The sequence below is a fragment of the Thamnophis elegans genome, chromosome 2 (genome assembly GCF_009769535.1).
Source record: "Thamnophis elegans isolate rThaEle1 chromosome 2, rThaEle1.pri, whole genome shotgun sequence".
Lineage (NCBI taxonomy): Eukaryota > Metazoa > Chordata > Lepidosauria > Squamata > Colubridae > Thamnophis > Thamnophis elegans.
In genome coordinates this window covers 5825887-5844272 of record NC_045542.1, presented here as the reverse complement: position 1 = coordinate 5844272, position 18386 = coordinate 5825887, and the positions used below count along the sequence as shown (strand labels likewise).

Below are 18386 nucleotides of genomic sequence, written 5' to 3'. Positions count from 1 at the left end.
GGCCCTTATCAGATAAATCCATTGGATACTCATGCAGTCAGATCCCCAGGAAAATTGGGGAAGGACTCTTACTTTTGACTGAAAAAGACCAATCACACTGAGCTACATCCAATTGCTCTGGCTTGTTCAAACTAGATTTCTCATCCCTTACCACAACCACTCCATGAGATCAAATAGATCTAAATGCATTTGATGATAGCTTTGTGCCCCTGACTCATTAGGATGGAAACCCTCATGTATGTGTGTGTGAGGAGAAGCATCCAATTACTATACTCTTCAGGAGTAAAATACTGGGGGCAAATTGAAACAGGGAGTGCTTTCTTGTATTCAATTTCTTTCATGCACATTAATTTAAAATATAAAGCAGGTTTCTTAAGACATCATATTTGATCTATTTAGGGAATATAAAAATATATTATATGCACACACACACAAACACACACTAGCACTCTCACGCAGTGCACCCCAAAAATTGAAAAATTCTTTTTCTTAAATTATAAAATGGAGATGGTTAATGTGGGAAAAAGTGAAGCATCGAGAACCACCCAAAGGAAATTCGTCAGCTTTTGAATTAGTATTAGACGTCAGTATTTACATATCAAAATGGAAAAGTACGGGTATTTTTAGAGGTAATGCTAAGAAGAAGAAAAAAAAGCTATCATCACTTGACATACAAAATGATATGAATAATATGGAGGCTGGAAGTGAAAGGGAGAAAACGGCTGTCCAAGAAAGGTTATTGAAAGAATCAATTAGATTTCAGTGATCAGGAAAAAATGTGATTTCTTGGGTGGGAAACCTAAGGCTGCCAGGACCGGAAGAACATGCTCTGTGAGGCTTAATGGGGAGGAAACAATGATTTCCTGGAGCTGCGTAACGTAGACGTAGTCGATAAATGTGCTTTCAGAAGTTACTTGCAGCTTTGACCGTAAGAGCTCAGTCTGCCCCTCTTCCTTGTTTTCTCCTTCTATTTGGACTGATCCAGATTTTGGCCTGCCACTCTCAGGGGCAGGAATCGATCCAGACCACAGCCAAGAGGGCAACATGCAGAAATTTATCTTCTTTTTTGCTGTAGGAGCCTGGGCTGTTACTCAAGGTAAGAAAGGAAACCTCCATGTTTCTCCCGCTGGTTTGCTGCCTCTCTGAGATTAATCATATCTGTTGATTCTTCCCATCTCACAACAAATCACGCTTCCATCCTGGATTTCTGCACCCCGGGGATGGGGACAGAGGGCGTTGTTGAAGGAACATGGCTTGAATCCCCAGCATTAGTGGCAATCTGTGGGGTTCAAAAGGCACATTTTCTTTCCATTCCGAAAACTGTCATTCTCTTGGATATCATGGGACAAAGCACGAAAATGAGACAAGTGTTCGGAAGGAGCCTGATAAAACTTAATTTTAGTGGGAAGTGGGAATGAGATTAATGTCCATACTGGACATTCCTTGGAAGTGGCTTGAGCCTTTTTTATATATATACAACAGCAAACCATGACCAGATTTGCTGCCATGTCAGGCTAACCCTAGACTATGATTTGAATATGAAGGCTAGCAGGTGGAGATCCAGGGCAGCAATTTTTGATAAGTTAATTTGATCAGAGATGCTATAGAGCAGAAAAACCTTATAACAGGCATGTTCGGACTCTTCCTATCTGACTTTTTGATTTGTCAAGCGCTTATACATATCAGTATTTAGAAGAGCATTAAAAGGTAAAAGCAATTGATATCTGTTTCACCTAGGTGGAGCTTAGAAAAAATAAGAAAAAAATAAGGAAAAAAGCATGTATTTCTCTTTCACTATCTCACTTCCCTAAGTGTAGCTCTATAGTTTAACGTGTATGAGAGCAGACTCAAATCTCCCACCTTCTCTCCCTCTCACCCCCTATAATTTTGATAGATAGATGATAGATAGATAGATAGATAGATAGATAGACAGATAGACACAGTATATTAATAAATCATTAAAACAAGAAAAAGTAGAATGTAAGAAAAAAAGAGCAATTGCAAGAGAAGAAAACATATAGTTATGCCTTCTACCTTTCTTTCTATCAAGGAATTGTCATCTTATTCTTTTCTCCATTTTTTAAAATATATTTTTATTATTTTTACATTTAAAACAATGCAGTACCGCGAAGTCGAAGTGACCTTATATTCACATTATATACAGCTAGTCACAACTATTGACAGTTAAGCCTACTTAATACATTTTCTATCCTTCTGTCCAATCACAATATATACACAGTTTGTCCCAGTCTTGTCACCTTGTCTTATACCAGTCATAAAATCTGTTCCAGACTTCAAAATATTCGGATTCCCCTTTATTTTTTAAGTTCAAGTGTGAGCCTATCTACTTCCGCACAGGCCAACACTTTTCTGATTATATCTAGCTCTGATGGTGTATTTTCTTTTTTCCAATATTGTGCATAGATTATGCATGCAGTTACTACATGTATAATTAGATAAAGTGTATCTTTCTTAAACCTCTCCGGTATTTTACCTAGGAGAAAAATTTAAACAAGATTTGGTCTCCCACCATTTGTTCTAACCATGGGGCTGTGTTCAGATTATCATTTTTTTAGCATTTGTAATCCTTCCATGATTTTTTTGAAGCTGTCTCCATTTTGGAAAAAGTGAGAAAGTGACATGTTTTGTGAAGGGATTGACTGGAAATATCAGATTGAAGCAGACTGGGAGAGTCCCTAGGGAGTGGGTGGCATACAAATCTTATTAAAGTTGCAAAGTTGCAAATTGTCTTGTAAGAAATATCTATGGAATATTGATCCATTCATTTTCCCATATTGTTGATTATAATCATCTGTATTCTTATTACCTTTTTTCTTAACATTTGTTTGATCTTCAGAAAGCAAGAGAACAAAAACTAAAACTCCTCCCACTGTAATATGCTCTGTACTTTATTTCCCAATTGATTCGTGTCTGCTTTAAGGCTATCAAAACTCTGATCAAGGCCAACTGGGCAAGAACTGAAAGGGAAAACACTGGAGACAGCTTCGTGACAAAGTGCAGCTGGCCATATTGACTTTCTGTTTATTTGGGCAAATGTTGGAAATCGAGGGGCAGCTGAACAAACAGTTCCTCAAACTTCTGCTCCAGAACTACCTAGCCCAGTGATGGCGAACCTATGACACGCGTGTCAGTGCTGACACGCGTAACCATTTGGGGTGACACGCACAGGATTTCATGCGATTCATCCTTGGCTCCTGCACGGCCGCCGAGGATGAAAGAATCTGTGCTGGAGAAACGGGGGGGGCGGGACGTGTGATCTCCCCCGCCCACACTCACTTACTGTATCGCCGCCGCCCCTTTCTGAGCGCAGGGGCTGCTGGTAAGGCGTGCGTGCCGTGCGCACACACGTCATCAGCGCGGCGAGGGTGGACCCGCAGGAAAGGAGCGCGGGAACAGTGCGCGCCTCTCTCCAGTCAGGCCGGCACAGAGAGTCTACTCCTGGGACTGTCGGTTACGACCACACCACAGCAGGGAAGTAGTTTAAACTATAAATTGCGCAAAATTATGTTTTTGTCGAAGTGACACACAACGCGAGTTATGCTCAATTTTTTGCCGATTTTTGACACACCACGCCAAAAAGGTTGCCCATCACTGACCTAGCCCAAAGTAAAAAATTTCTCCACTGAAAGTCTATAGGCCATATAGAACAGAAATGATAGAATGGATATGATTATTCTACACTATCATGCTCATATTTATAAAACTCAGTGCCTCTGTGAAAGGGAAGGATGACTACTGCGTTTGTGGTGCAATCAGAACATTGCGTGTGTTGAAGTTGTTTTAACGCAAACCAAAGATGCCTTTTAAAAAACAAGTTTATATCATATTCTTATGCATGCCAGTGCTGTGTGTGAGGTCATTTAAGGTGGTTCTGACAAGTGTCGTCGGCATCTTCATATCCAGTAACCCATTCCCATATTAGTGAACTATTTGTGGAAAAAATGCTATATCTTTCCTTTGCTATTTAACAAACTATGATTGCTTCAGCCAGGAGGTGTTTAAAAAGCCTTCTTCTATTAATTGGGATATTTTTATCTAAAGTCAATGGCATTACCATGATTAGATGGTCAGAAATTAAAATTGTTGCATATCTCATCTAAATTGGGTTCAAAAATGACATTAAAAATAACTTGAAATGCACCATCAGGGGTAGATAACACAGTATGTTGGAATTCAACTATATCTAGATGCGCATTGCATTAAATCTTAGATATATATCCAAAGGATATTGTAGCTTTCGACGTTTGTTTTCTTTTTTTTTATTCTCATTATTTTTATTTTCCATTTTCATAGCATATAATCAAATGTATACTATTACATAGTCAATATCAAGTTGTATTATTAAGTACTTACATCAATTCATCTTACCATCAACTACCAAAGGGGGGGAAAAAAACCAGTTATTGGCTCTTCTGCTCTCCATACACCATATTTATACCTTATCCGACACTTTCTTCCCCTTCTCTCCTCCCCCTTTCTACATTCTGTCTTCCCTCCATCATTTTCTCCTCTACTTCCCCTTCCTTTCTCCTTCTCCTCTCTCTCCTTACCACTCCTCCTTATAAACCTCATCTTCCCCCTTCACCCTCTCTACTATCCCTCTCTTCCTATCTTTCTTCTCTCCTCTGCTTCCCACTCTTCCTCTAATTCACTTGATGTATTTCAGCTTCGGAGCAAACTCCCTTTTGTGTTGATGGTATTTATAATTCCATTTCAATATACATAAAAATGAAAATATTGAAATATTTTGAAATTATAGTGCAAGCCAATAATGGATCTAAAACGAAAGGCTTTTCACTTTCTGCTTGACCACTGTGGCCACATTAACTTTGAAAGCTTCCTACTGTAACTCAAAGGACTGGCTGTCACCTTCAAAGCTTCCATTTGTCACCATCTGAATATCTGTGGGTATGCCTTCTCCCTGCTCGTCCTTTTAGATCTGGACAGAAAAGCTCCCTCTGGGTCTCTACCCTTAAGAAATGACCTCTGTAGGGATCACAGGTTTGGGCTGTCTCCAGTGGTGGGATTCAGCCAGTTCGTATCTATTCGGGAGAACCGGTTGGTAACTTTCTAAGTAGTTCAGAGAACCGATTGTTGGAAGAAATCTCCTTTTGTTTCTTTCCACTTTATAGGGATAATCCTGTAAGGAAGGCAGGAAGGAAACATTCTAGTGTTGTCCCCATTCATTTTTGGCATCAGCTATCTCTATTTTGATTTCAGGAACTGCAGAGGAAGATTATGTGGAAATTTGGCCCCCAAATCCTTTGGTGGAATTTGGAGGCTCTCTTGACCTGAATTGCACCAGTACCTGTGAACATATTGGCATTGAGTCTGCCTATACAAAGGTTCCCATTGGAAATGGTTCCAATTGGAAATCCTTTCGTCTCAGCAATGTGAACTTCTGGGCAGCCAGCCCTTTGTGCTATGCTGAATGTAAGACTGGACAGAAGAAATCTCCAAAGGCAAACATCATTATTTATAGTAAGTCACTTGCTGCATGGTGTCAATTATGTTCTAGTGTTACCCAAACTGGAGAATTTTAAGATGGTTGGACTTCAACCTCCAGAATTCTCCAACCAATATGGTCTTTAGTAAGAATTCTAGGATGTGAAGTCCACACATCTCAAACTTACCCAGGCTATAGCTATAGCTCTTTGATTTTTCTGTGGGAATAGGATGCTCCCATCCTTTCAGAACCCGGCTCAGATTCAGGAGAAACCAGGGGTGGGTTCCTGCCAGTTCTAACCTCTTCTATAAAAGGTTCCACAAATCTATAGTGCCGTTTAGAACCGGTTCCAGCTCCCTCCCCCCACCCGTCTGCACATCATCAAGATGAAGAGCGAGAGGAGGAATTCTGGGAGTCGAAGTCCACAAGTCTTAAAGCTGTCAAGTTTGAACACCCCTGGGTTTTTTTTTCTAAAGGGTAAGGGGTGCGAGGGTCTTGTAACTTGACAGCTTTAAGACTTGCGTGCTTCAAATGCCAGAGTTTCTGAGCCAACATTTTGGTTGCTAAGCAAGAGCATTGTTAAGTGAATTTCACCACATTTTACAAGTTGGCCACGCCCACCAAGTCACATGACTTCCAAGCCACTCCCATTCGGTCACATGGCCGGCAAGCCGTTCCCACAAAGCAGGCCACACCTACAGAAGAGGTTCTAAATTTTTTTTGAAACCCACCTCTGGGCATGGTACATAATAATAAAATACAACTTTTAACAATCTGGTACAATAATACAGTACATTCAATAATATAGCACATTCCAATCTGAGAACACAAAATATAAGGCCTCTCTAAGATAATGGCCTATAGCAGGAGTGTCAAACTCAAGGCTTGGGGGGGGGGAGCCAGCAGCTAGAAATGCTAGAGTTTCTGAGCCAACATTTTGGTTGCTAAGCAAGAGCGTTGTTAAGTGAGTTTCACCACATTTTACAAGTTGTCCATGCCCACCCAGCCACATGACTGCCAAGCCACATGGCTGGCAAGCCACTCCCACCCAGTCACATAGCCTGCAAGCCACTCCCACAAAGCAGGCCACACCTACAGAAGAGGTTCTAAACAATTTTGAAACCCACCACTGGGAGAAACCCAGGAAAAGATGCAGTTGCATCAAGAAGCAGAGTGTCAAACACGGAGGACAGAAAGTTACCTACAGAAACTAATTAGCCAAAGGTAGCGAGTGGCGCTGAATCTGGTGTATGGTACCCTGTTTCATCAATAGAAAGAGCCTTCAAATAAGGCTTGGAGCTAGATAAATGGCAAAAAATTGGAAGTTGGGCAGTTTAGAAATGTGAAATATAATTAAAAGGTAAAGGTTTTCCCTGTCCAGTTGAATCTGACTCTAGGGGGAAGAGCTTATCTCCATTTCTTAGCCAGCATTGCCTCAAGAGATTTCCGTGGTCATGTGGCCAGCAAGACTATATGCCGAGGTGCACAAAACACTGTTATCTTCCCACCAAAGTGGTATCTATTTATCTACTCACATTTGTATGCTTTCAAATTGCTATGTAGGTAAGAGAAATATGAATAAACAAAGAAAGGAACCCAATATCAATCCTTCCCCTGAGGCAAATTCCTTCCACCCTCCTACAGCAAAAGTGGAACTGTGATTATGAGATTGTAGAAATATTTTGGTGAGGATTACCTACATTAATGTCTAGCAAGAAAGCAGACACGTAGCTAAGGCAAAAGATGGAAATAATTATCTAACTAGGGGAAACAAATAGAAATAGATCTTTCAGATAACAAGAGACAAGATATTTCTTTTGGGAAAGCTAAGGCATCCCATCCACTGCCCGTTATAGGTGTATAAAAATCTAAAAATACACCTATTTTCCAAGCTGGAAAATATGTACTTAGGTATAGAGAATGTTATTGCCATAGAATAAATAACAGAAGAGCCGTGCTATTGCTTGTTTATACTTCCAGCATATGCTAATCAAACAAAACTGATTTGGAACATTTTATTTCATTTCATTTCAGAATCTCCAGCAAGTATTAAACTGTTTCCAGTACCAGATATGGAAGTGAACGAGACGTATGAATTGACATGCTGGGTTTTGGGTGTAGCCCCCATCCGGGACCTCACTGTGACCTTTCTGAAAGGAGAAGAGCAACTTCTGATAGAAACCTTTGAGGATCACCCTTGGCCTGAAGCTGATGCTGTTGAGGTCAACCATATCATAAAAGCTCAGAAAGATGACTACAACAAGACAATCACCTGCCAAACATCCCTGGATCTGAGACCAAGAGGACCACTCCTGAAAAACACCTCCCAGGGCATATCATTATGGACTTTTGGTGAGATCCCATCCATTGCTCCAGTTCTGATTTAATATTATTTTTAATTTTATTTTTATATAAATCCATTTTCCATTAAGCAGTATGTCATCTAGGTACAAATATTTTGTGTCAACATTTAAAATTTGCAATCACGTTCACTATTCGGTTCCACCACAAAACCACGGACGACAAAATCGCGGTCGACGAAAGCGCGTATGTGACATCATCACAGCACGACGAAAAAGATCGAAAAATGTAAAAATAAAGCGAAAACCTTACCCTAACCCCCCCCCCAAACCTAACCCTAAACCTAACCCTAAACCTAACCCTTAACCTAACCCTAAACCTAACCCTAAACCTAACCCTTAACCTAACGAAAAACCTAACGCTAACCCTTAACCTAATGCTAAACGTAACGCTAACGCTCTAGACCTCACCCTAACCCTTAACCTAACCCTAACCCTAACCCTTAACCTAACCCTTACCTTTATGTGAATCGGCTTGTTGTAATTTAATTTTTATTTCAATTTTTCGATCTTTTTCGTCGCGTTGTGATGACGTCACATACGCGATTTCAGTGACCGCGCTTTTGTGGAACGCGGTTTTGACGGGTCACGCACTATTCAACCTGTCTAAGCTTAATTTCCAATACCTTAAATGTCTAATTAACAATCCTCATCCTGATTTATTTAACTCAATTATATATATATCTATATATATTAGATTTTTACAACCCCTGGTAAGCCCCAATTATGGGAGGAAGCTAACTGCTTCCATCATCTGTCAATCGGCTCGTCACAAGAGTCCATCACGATAGAAACCCAATATTTTTACTGTTGCCTTTGTTATATTTCTGTTTTTTTTATTTGTGCTGATAAATAAATAAATGGACTCTTGTGACAAGCCGATTGACAGATGATGGAAGCAGTTAGCTTGCTCCCATAATTGGGGCTTACCAGGGGTTGTAAAAATCTAATAGATACCTTTCACCCAGGCTTCGCTGATAACGGATAAGAGCCTGTGGCCTAATGGCGAAGAAGTCTGCCTAGTATGTAATATAGCCCAGGTTCAAATCCCAGTAAGGGTATGGCTAGCTGATGAGAGCTAAATAGCTTGAAATAGATCTATACTAGTCTCCTTTTATTTATTTATCAGCACAAACACACACACACACACACACACACAGACAGATATATATACAACATTAAACAATAAACACAGCAATTCCTCTTGTCAACAATACCCCCCAAAATAGAAACCCAATGTACCTCTTAGACCCTCCATACACTTCTTTCTTTCACCCCCTTCCAACTTTCCATCTTCCCTCCATCATTCCCCTCTACCCTACTTCCCCTCCCCCTCTACCACTCCTCTCTCCCAATCCACTCCCTCCCTTCCCTCTCACCCTTCCTCCAATCCTCTCTCCCACCCTCTCTATCCCTCTTTCTTCTATCCCGCTACTCTTCCCTTTGGTGTATTTCTACTATATGTCAATATATTCAGCTTGTCCTATTTTTACAGTAAAATTAAAGAGCAACAGTATACATGTGCAATCGCATTACATTGAAATCTAACACATACTATATATCCCCCCTCCCCCCTCCCCCCTAACACCCCACCCCCTCCCCCCCGACTTCCCAGAGCCCGTACACGGTATAGATTTTTGACAAACACAGTCTAAAATATATTAAGACAAAAGAAATTTTAAAAAAAGAAGTTAATAACATCTCTACATTGAACTCAGCTTCTTCCTGTTGCACTAACTTTGAACAGTTTAGATTATTCCTGATCTTAAGCATAGGCAATCTGGAATTTCTTAGTCCCGTATTTGTTTTATGTATAGTCAATCCATTTTTTCCAGTCTCGTTTACATCTCTCATTTGAATGATCTTTAAGATATGCCGATATTTTAGCCATCTCGGCTAGGTTTGTAACTTTCAATGTCCATTCTTGAGTTGTAGGCAAGTCTTCCTTCTTCCAATATTGCGCCACCAACAGTCTTGCTGCCGTTATTAGGTGCAGAACCAAGTTAGTCTCTACCACTGTAAAGTCAGTACATATACCTAGTAAAAATAACTGAGGGGTAAACTTTATCCTTCTTTTAAAGATATTTTGCATAATCCACCATATTTTTATCCAAAATGCCTTAACCTTTTGACAAGTCCACCAATATATGAAAATATGTAGCATCGAGAGAACCACACCTCCAACATTTAGGCTGTACATTCGGATACATAGAAGCCAGCTTTTTAGGATCTAAATGCCATCTATAGAACATCTTGTAAAAATTTTCTCTCAAATTTTGAGCTTGTGTAAATTTCACATTTATTACCCATATTCTTTCCCATGTGTCCAACATTATTGGTTCTTCAATATTTTGAGCCCACTTTATCATACAATCTTTAACTAATTCTGTTTCCGAATCCATCTGTATTAGTACATTATATATCCTCTTTATGTGCATTAAGCTTTGATCTCTTATTTGTTTAAACAAATTATCCTCAACTTGGATAACTGTAAAAAATTCCCGAAATGCCTTTTGAATCTCCTCCTGTTGAAACACCTCCTTCCCTCTATAAATCAGTTTAGTTACAGTTCGAGTTTTCCTTTTTTTCCTAATCTGATAAGCTAACCATCTACCCAGTTTATTTGCGTTACAAAAAGTGTTGTGTTTTGCATATAATAAACTAGTGGCTACCTGGTCAGAGATCAACATGTCAAATTGAGATTTTAATATGGTAATTGCTTCCTTAACCTTTGTATCGCCTGGATTCAATGTTAACTCCAACTCTTTCCCTTTAATTTCCTCTTCCAATTCTCTTCGTTTTAGCCTTTGTTTATGTCTATGTATTTTGTTTATATTCATCAGTACTCCTCTCATATACGCTTTGCTTGCATCCCATACAAATTCCATAGGTGTACCCTTATTCATATTCAAAACAAAGTATTCAGATAACAATTTTTTACAATCATTAATGTACTTTTCATATCTGAATAAGTTTTCATTCAGCCTCCAAGACCTTCTTGCCTGCAATGCCCTTCCCAATTCCATCCAAACTGGGTTATGATCCGAAAGGACCCTAGCCGCAATCTTTGTCTTCTTCACCCTAGAAAGGAAATCATTAGTGAAATCCCTTGAAAGGGATTGATGTCTATCAGAAAAGAAGGTGAAATCATATTCCTCTGTGTTTCTTTCTCGCCAAATATCTCTCAATTCAAAGTCGTCCATCATGTCAAAAAAAGGTTTGGGTAGCTTAGCTCGGGTTTTAGTATTTGGGCAAGAGGTCTTCTTATCTCTTTTAGTATCGATCACACCGTTCCAGTCACCCAATAGTATGCAAGACTTATAGTCCCACTGTACTAATTTAACATGAAGATTTCTATAGAATCCGTCTTGCTGTTGATTAGGAGCATAAATTCCCAAAAGTAATGTCTTTTTCCCTTATAAGATTAGATCTAGCGCGATATATCTTCCAAAGGGATCTGCTTCAATTGGTTCAGCTTTGATGTCTTTTCTTAAGTATACAACTATACCATTTTTCTTTTCCGTAGCAGAGGTCACAAAATGTTGACCCAGTTTGGGGTTAAGCAAATATTTTTGATCAGTTGATTTGATATGAGTTTCTTGCAATCCGGTTCTGATTGAGACATACTACGCCCTGTGGCTAGACAATGCTAATTCTCCACAGGAGGGGTTGGTCCACCTATTCCACTGTTTGCATAGATTTGATGCCCCCTACAGTTCAATAATGGTATCCTATTTTCTTCACTACCGGTTCGGTAGCGGTAGCAAGCGCGCTCACATGCCCAGAAGGTCTGTGATGATATCAGGGTGGGTGGGCGGAGCCTTGCACAACCGTCACTACCAGTTTGCGCGAACGGGTGCGTACCGGCAGCATACCATCTCTGCTACAGTTGCCCCAACAGCACTCACTCCCTGAGAGGCTAAGGAGAAGGTACTATTGTGGCTGTGATTTCTTTTGCAATAACTGACATGATTTCTCTTACTTTGTGAGCAGATTTTCAAAAGTATCCGCTGCTCCACGCTGGCCTGTTCTTAGAAGCTGGGACCTCGATGAAAGTGACGTGTGATACACCTGAGGTTTCCCCAGCCGAAGAAGCCATCTTTGGTCTGTGGTTTGCAGGGAAACCTCTGACCTTCAACACCACTGTGATGGGGGACTTGGCAAGTGCCCAGGCTGTGATAGCCTCTTCCTCAGTTGGAGAGCACCAGTTGCTCTGCTCGGTGTCTCTGGGGCCAGTGGCCAAAAATGTGACAAAGATGGTGAATGTGTTTGGTGAGTCTCATATCTGTAATTATTAACACAGAGAGAATTAGAAAAGTTTTATTCCATCTATTATTAGTTATGACTTATTTTGAAAAAGAAAACTTCAGTTAAAAAAATCAGATCGTTTAAGTAGCTGAAGCTCTTTGAAACGAATGGAATTGAAGAAATTCATCCTAGTTGTATTTTCATTGAGACTGAAGAACAACTATTAAAGGGTGAACCATATTCCTACTCAAATTAAATACACACGGAGCTTGAATCTAATGTAAATCATTGGAGAGAATGAAGCATGGAATAGAATGCCAGGGTTTGGGAAATCTGATTGCAAATGACTGAGAAACAGTTTCCAGTTTTTCACACATTGCCAGCCAACAGTGTCCCTACATCAGTGGTGGGTTTCAAAAATTTTTGGAACCTACTCTGTGGGTGTGGCCTCCTTTGTGGGAGTCGCTTGCCGGCCATGTGACCTGGTGGGAGTGGCTGGCTTGCCATGTGTTCTCTCTCTCTCCCTCTCCCTCTCTCTCTCTCTCTCTCTCTCTCTCTCTCTCTCCCTCTCCCTCCTTCCTTTTGTCTCTCTGTCTCTTTTTTCTTTTTTTCTTTCATCTCTCTCTTACTCTTTTTCTTTCTTTTTTCTTTATTAATTTATTTCTTCCTTTCTTTTTCTTTGTCTCTCTCTCTCTCTATGTCAGTCTGTCTGTCTGTCTGTCTGTCTGTCTGTCTGTGTGTGTGTGTGTGTGTGTGTGGCAGTGGTGGGTTTCAAAAAATGTTTGGACCCTCTTCTGTAGGTGTGGCCTGCTTTCCGGGTCCACTGGTGGAACCTCTTCTAACCGGTTCAGTAGATTTGACGAACCGGTTCTACCGAATAGGTGCAAACTGGTAGGAACCCACCTCTACATCACACTGAGTATTATTACTACTGAAATTAACCACATTGTCTTCTCCATTCTAGATCGTCCCCAAATAGATGATTCCAAATGTCCCCATGCCCTGACTTGGAAGGAGGGAAGTACAACATCATTTACTTGTTCAGCCATGGGAAACCCCACACCAACTGTTCAGTGCTGGAAAGATGGGCGACCTTATAACATTGGGGAACCACAGCTAGTCCAGAGAGAGCATGGTGGCATTTATCACTGTAATGCTACCAACCAGTATGGATTTGATGTTAGACATGTGACCGTACACGTTGAATGTAAGTTCACCTCTTGCTCTAAAGAACTAGAATAACCATAATTGGGGGCTTGTATTGCTTAACCAGGACTATGTTAAAGTTCATCTGTCACATGCAAAAAAAGAAAGTGATGGGAATTCTCATCCCAGCTGTTGGTATCACTTCCAACTATGACGCAATCCAGAAAGACTGATAACTTTTCTCATGGATAAAAGCAAGCATCTACTATGAATAGTGAAGAGGTTCCCTTATGTGTGGATATGAACTGATTTTCATGCCCCCAGATAATACTTACCTTTGATTCACCATTTTCTGGCCTAATGCCAAACAAATATATGAACTTTTGATTCTCATCCCCTGCGTCCATCCCACCAGCTAGGGATTAGGAGAACAGGCAGCTAACATTTAAGGAAGGCAGCCACTTGCAGAGAGTGTGTATTTAGATGCAGCAAAACATTCCCGATACCTCTTTCAGAATTCGGAGATATCAACCCGGCTCAGAGTTTTTCACCTAGAACATTTCCTAAAATGTGAGGAATCTCAGCAAGGGACTAACTTTTTGCAAGTTAAGTTTTCCTAACAGAAAACGGGGTAGTTTGGTTATAGTACCAGGATAAAAATCAAGAGACTGAGTTCTAATCTTGCTTTAAGCTTAAAGTCTTTGACTTTGAGCCATTCAGCCTTTCTCTGTCCTAGCAAGAAGGCAACGGCAAGCCACTTCTGAAAATCTTGCCATGAAATCTTCAGGGATTTCTCTGTTGCCAGGAGTCAAGAGTAACCTGAAGGCATACCCAAAAACAATAAACAGCAAGACAGATTGAGACTCAGCAGAACTTTGAAACTAGGGATGGAGAATTCCTCTAACTGGAGAATTCTGGGAGTTGAAGTCCACACATCTTAAAGTTCGGAAAGTTAAACCTACTGATTAACAGTACATGTTCTGTCCCGGGCAATGAGGTCTCGCCTGGGCAGCCAGTTAACTCCATGTGTGGGAATCTCTTTCAGATCAAGTTTATTATCAGGCATTCTTAATGGTAAAACTTACAGTTCAGTGTTAAGATACTTCTGACTTCTTTAATCTGGTTCCATTACGTGGTGTAAAAAGACATTAATTTCTCTAACCCATGCGGTGACGCAAACTGCTTTCTGGTAGACAAAGGGCAATTCAGAGAGTGACCAGTAATAAATCACTTTTCCTGGGCAGAGTACCCCGCTGCCCAATCAGGGAACACAGATGTGGTCACATGTTATGGAACTACATTTCCCACAAGGCAGTTCTGCCTACGTGCCTAGTGGTGGATTTTTAAATTTTTTAGAACCTCTTCTGTAGGTGTGGCCTGCTTTGTGGGAGTGGCTTGCCGGCCATGTGACTGAGTGGAAATGGTTTGCTGGCCATGTGACCAGGTGGAAGTGGCTTGCCGGCCATGTGACTGAGTGGGCGTGGCCAACTTGTAAAATGTGGTGAAATTCACTTAACAATGCTCTTGCTTAGCAACCAAAATGTTGGCTCAGAAACTCTGGCATTTGAAACATGCATGACTTAAAGCTGTCAAGTTACAATACCTTTGCACCCCTAACCCTTTAGAAAAAGACCCCAAGGGTGTTCAAACTTGACAGCTTTAAGACTTGTGGACTTCAACTCCCAGAATTCCTCCTCTCGCTCTTCTTCTTGATGAACTCCGGACAGACAGGGGGAGGGAGCTGGAACTGGTTCTAAATGGCACTGTAGATTTGTGTAATCTCTTCTTTAGAAGAGGTTAGAACTGGCAGGAACCCACCCCTGACCATGCCTGAAAAATAACTGCTACTATTACTGCATAGTTGGTAGAACTGTAATGCTATGGACCTATTCAATGCTAAATTTTAATGCATTCATTTTTTTCCCTTTTGCAGCTCCTCAATCCATTGGCCATATCATTGGCTATATAGTTGCTGTGGTGGTGTTTATTGCTCTTGTGGCTGGTATAGCTTATTGGATAAGCTATAAACAAAAGATTGGGGTATACCGACTGCGGCCGCAAAAGAAGCAGCAACAGCCACCACAAACTGCCCAAAACTCAGCGGAGCAAAGATTCCTGAACGGCAAAGCAAATGTCTAAACAGACCGGTGTTTACTACAAACTGAAGAACCACTTGTCCCAATGCCAGCAGGAGTGTAGCTGTGTTCAGTGTTCATCACTCTACTTAGCTGCAAAAAGAAGATGTTAATTACATGCCGTCAAGTCGTTATTCATTTATATTTTCTTGGGCTGAGTTATCTAGGCATTTCTGAGTAAGAGCATTTGTAAAAGCCTCAGTGAAAGCATGCAACCGCAAAGGTGCATTGCACCATTGCTTCTTGATTTTGTTGAGGAGATCCTACTCTAAGTCCTACTTCATGGTCATCTGGGAGAAGAAAGTGTCTTGAGGAAGAAGATTTTATTTTTCTATAGTGTATTCTTAAGCACTTGGTATAACTTGACAGCCTTCTTTGGGGATGCTTTCATTGGCACTGCCCAGGGGTAGAACAATAGTTCTGAAGTGCTTGCCTGCATGCTGCAGATGGGACTTAGAAGTAAACCAAAAGTATCTGTAACGCAACTCATGCTCATTGCTAACTTTCATGAGTTAACAACTTAGTTCATTGCTAAGTTTCGTTGAAACTTCAAGCCCTCAAAATGACTATGAATGACAAATATGACCACAGAATATATGTCAACATATGAATGTTTTACATATAGGTATATAATACTTATTTCAGGAGGGAGGAGAGGAAGCCTTTGTGTTTCTCTTATGCTGGGACCCAGTCCTAGAAAGAACGAATAATGGACCTTAAGATACAGAGGGCTGAGAACCGCTGATGTTAGAATTCTTTTGTGAGAAAAAGCAAATGCAATCACTTGTGTTGAAGGACTCTCCTCGGCAGAAAGAAATGCATTTGTGGCAGACAAGATATGTGCACGAAAGAATAAGTTAATGAAAGTGAGATGCCTTGAAGGACCAGGCAGGAACAGACTGATCTTCTGGCCATCCATTTCCTCTTGGAGAATGAAAGGGACATGATTATATGAGCACATATGTCCAGCCCATTAAAAAATGAGTGACTGTCCTTCTTTCCTTCCTTCCTTTTTTACCATGCCCTTGAAGTTCTTTAATTCTTAAATGCCAGGCCTTGGGAGGGGGGAAGGAAGCCACAAGAAAGTGGATGGAGCATACTGGTTCCCAGTGGTAGGCCCAGGAACAGTGCCCAGCATTCAACTTAAAGTCTGTACCTCAGACTGGAGATTGCAGAGTGGAAACATACATTGAAATCTCCCAGCTCCCTCACAAGCTTTTCCCTCAAGAGTGAGAGAAGTAAGGTTCTAATTTAGGCAAGAAAATCCAAATCATGGGTATAAAATAGGAGATACCTGGTGACTTAATAGTAGTGACTGTGAGAAGGATTTCAAAGTCCTAGGTGTCAATCACTTAGTAACAATTTATAATGGCTTGGTAAGATCACACTTGGAATATTGCATCAGTTCTGGTCACCACAATATAAAAAAACATGCTGAGACTTTGGAAAGAGTGCAGAGAAGAGCAACAAAGATGATTAAGGGGCTGGAGGCTAAAATATGAAGGACAGTAGCAGGAACTGGGTCAGGGGTGGGTTTCAACTGGTTTGTGGCGGTCCCCGCAAACCGGTTGGTCGGCGAACCCGGAAGTAAATAACTTCCGGGAACGCCAAAAAGCCTACCCGCCCGCCTGTGCTCCTTACCGGTCTTTGAAGGCTTCTGCACTTCCGCGCAGGGGCATGGCATATACAGCGCCTGCCCGATTCTCCGCGAGCAGCTGGAGCATCGCGCAGGCGCTAAGATGCATGCGTGAACTGTGTGCGTGCACGAGGATGCCGCCGGCCCCGTTCCAACCGAACCAGTTGGAACGGAATAAGCAACCCACCACTGAACTGGGTATAGTAGACCAGAGAAAAGAAGAACTAAGAATGATATGATAGCAATGTTCCAATATTTGAGGGGCTGCCATAAAGAAGAGAGGATCAACCTATTTTCCAAAGCACCTGAGGGCTGGACAAGAAGCAATGAATGCAAACTAATCAAGGAGAGATTCAACCTAGAACTAAGGAGAAACTTCCTAACAGTTAGAACAACTAATCCGACTTGCCTCCAGAGGTTGTGGGTGATCAATCACTGGAGGCTTTTAAGAAGAGACTGGACACAGCCACTTGTCTGAAATGGTATAGAGTTTCCTGCTTGAGCAGAGGGTTGGACTAGAAGACCTCCAAGGTCACCTTCAGCTCTGTTATTCTGTAGGCTTAGACCAGTGGTGGGATTCAAATAATTTACCAACCGGTTCTCTGCCCTAATGTCCAGCTGGGTAGGTGTGGCTCGGTGGTCATGTGATCATGTGGGTGTGGCCAACAAATTGTCACTCAGGTCGATGGGCGCTTCGCCTTAGTTGTTAAATAGTAACAAAGGTTAACTGGAGAGGCAGTTTCTGTAAGCAGGTCAATAAAGAATAGACTAGAAACAACACCAGAATGTTTCCTTCCTGCCTTCCTTACAGGATTAGCCCTGTAAAGTGGGAAAAAGCAAAAGATTTCTTCCAACAACCGGTTCTCCGAACTGCTTAGAAAGTTACCAACCGGTTCTCCCAATTAGGTGCGAACCGGCTGAATCCCACCACTGGCTTAGACCTTTTCTTATCTACCCTTACCTTATAATCCTGAGAAGAAGGGGAAAATAAACTGGATGTTTGAAAAGAACAACTGCAAGCTTTTTAGCTTCATGAAAAAGAAGAAAAGCCCAAAAAATATTACTTTGGAGACACTACTGGACTATATTCCGTTGGTGAACAGAGTAATTATGAGCCTTTGGCCATATAAGGAACAGTGCAATGATTGCAATGTTAGTTTGTACAAGTGGCCCTTATCAGATAAATCCACTGGATTCTCATGCAGTGAGATCCCCAGGAAAATTGGGAAAGGAGTCTTGCTTTTGACTGAAAAAGACCAATCACACTGAGCTACATCCAATTGCTCTGGCTTGTTCAAACTAGATTTCTCATCCCTTACCACAACCACTCCATGAGATCAAATAGATCTAAATGCATTTGATGATAGCTTTGGGCCCCTGACTCATTAAGATGG

The 18386-nt window shown here is 41.1% G+C and overlaps 1 protein-coding gene across 2 annotated transcripts; it reads left to right on the top strand.

Moving 5' to 3' along the window:
* Positions 1-871: 871 nt before the first annotated feature.
* Positions 872-16349, top strand: LOC116503884 (intercellular adhesion molecule 1-like). Of its 2 annotated transcripts, XM_032210590.1 has the most exons (6): positions 874-1096; positions 5242-5502; positions 7502-7819; positions 11821-12099; positions 13040-13282; positions 15155-16349. In XM_032210590.1, exons 1-6 carry the CDS (start codon positions 1045-1047, stop codon positions 15358-15360), a joined length of 1359 nt encoding a protein of 452 aa, XP_032066481.1. In that variant the 5' UTR covers positions 874-1044; the 3' UTR covers positions 15361-16349. The 2 variants fall into 2 exon arrangements, with proteins under 2 accessions (XP_032066482.1, XP_032066481.1); XM_032210591.1 differs by lacking the exon at positions 13040-13282 and having other exon boundaries at positions 872-1096.
* Positions 16350-18386: the final 2037 nt, after the last annotated feature.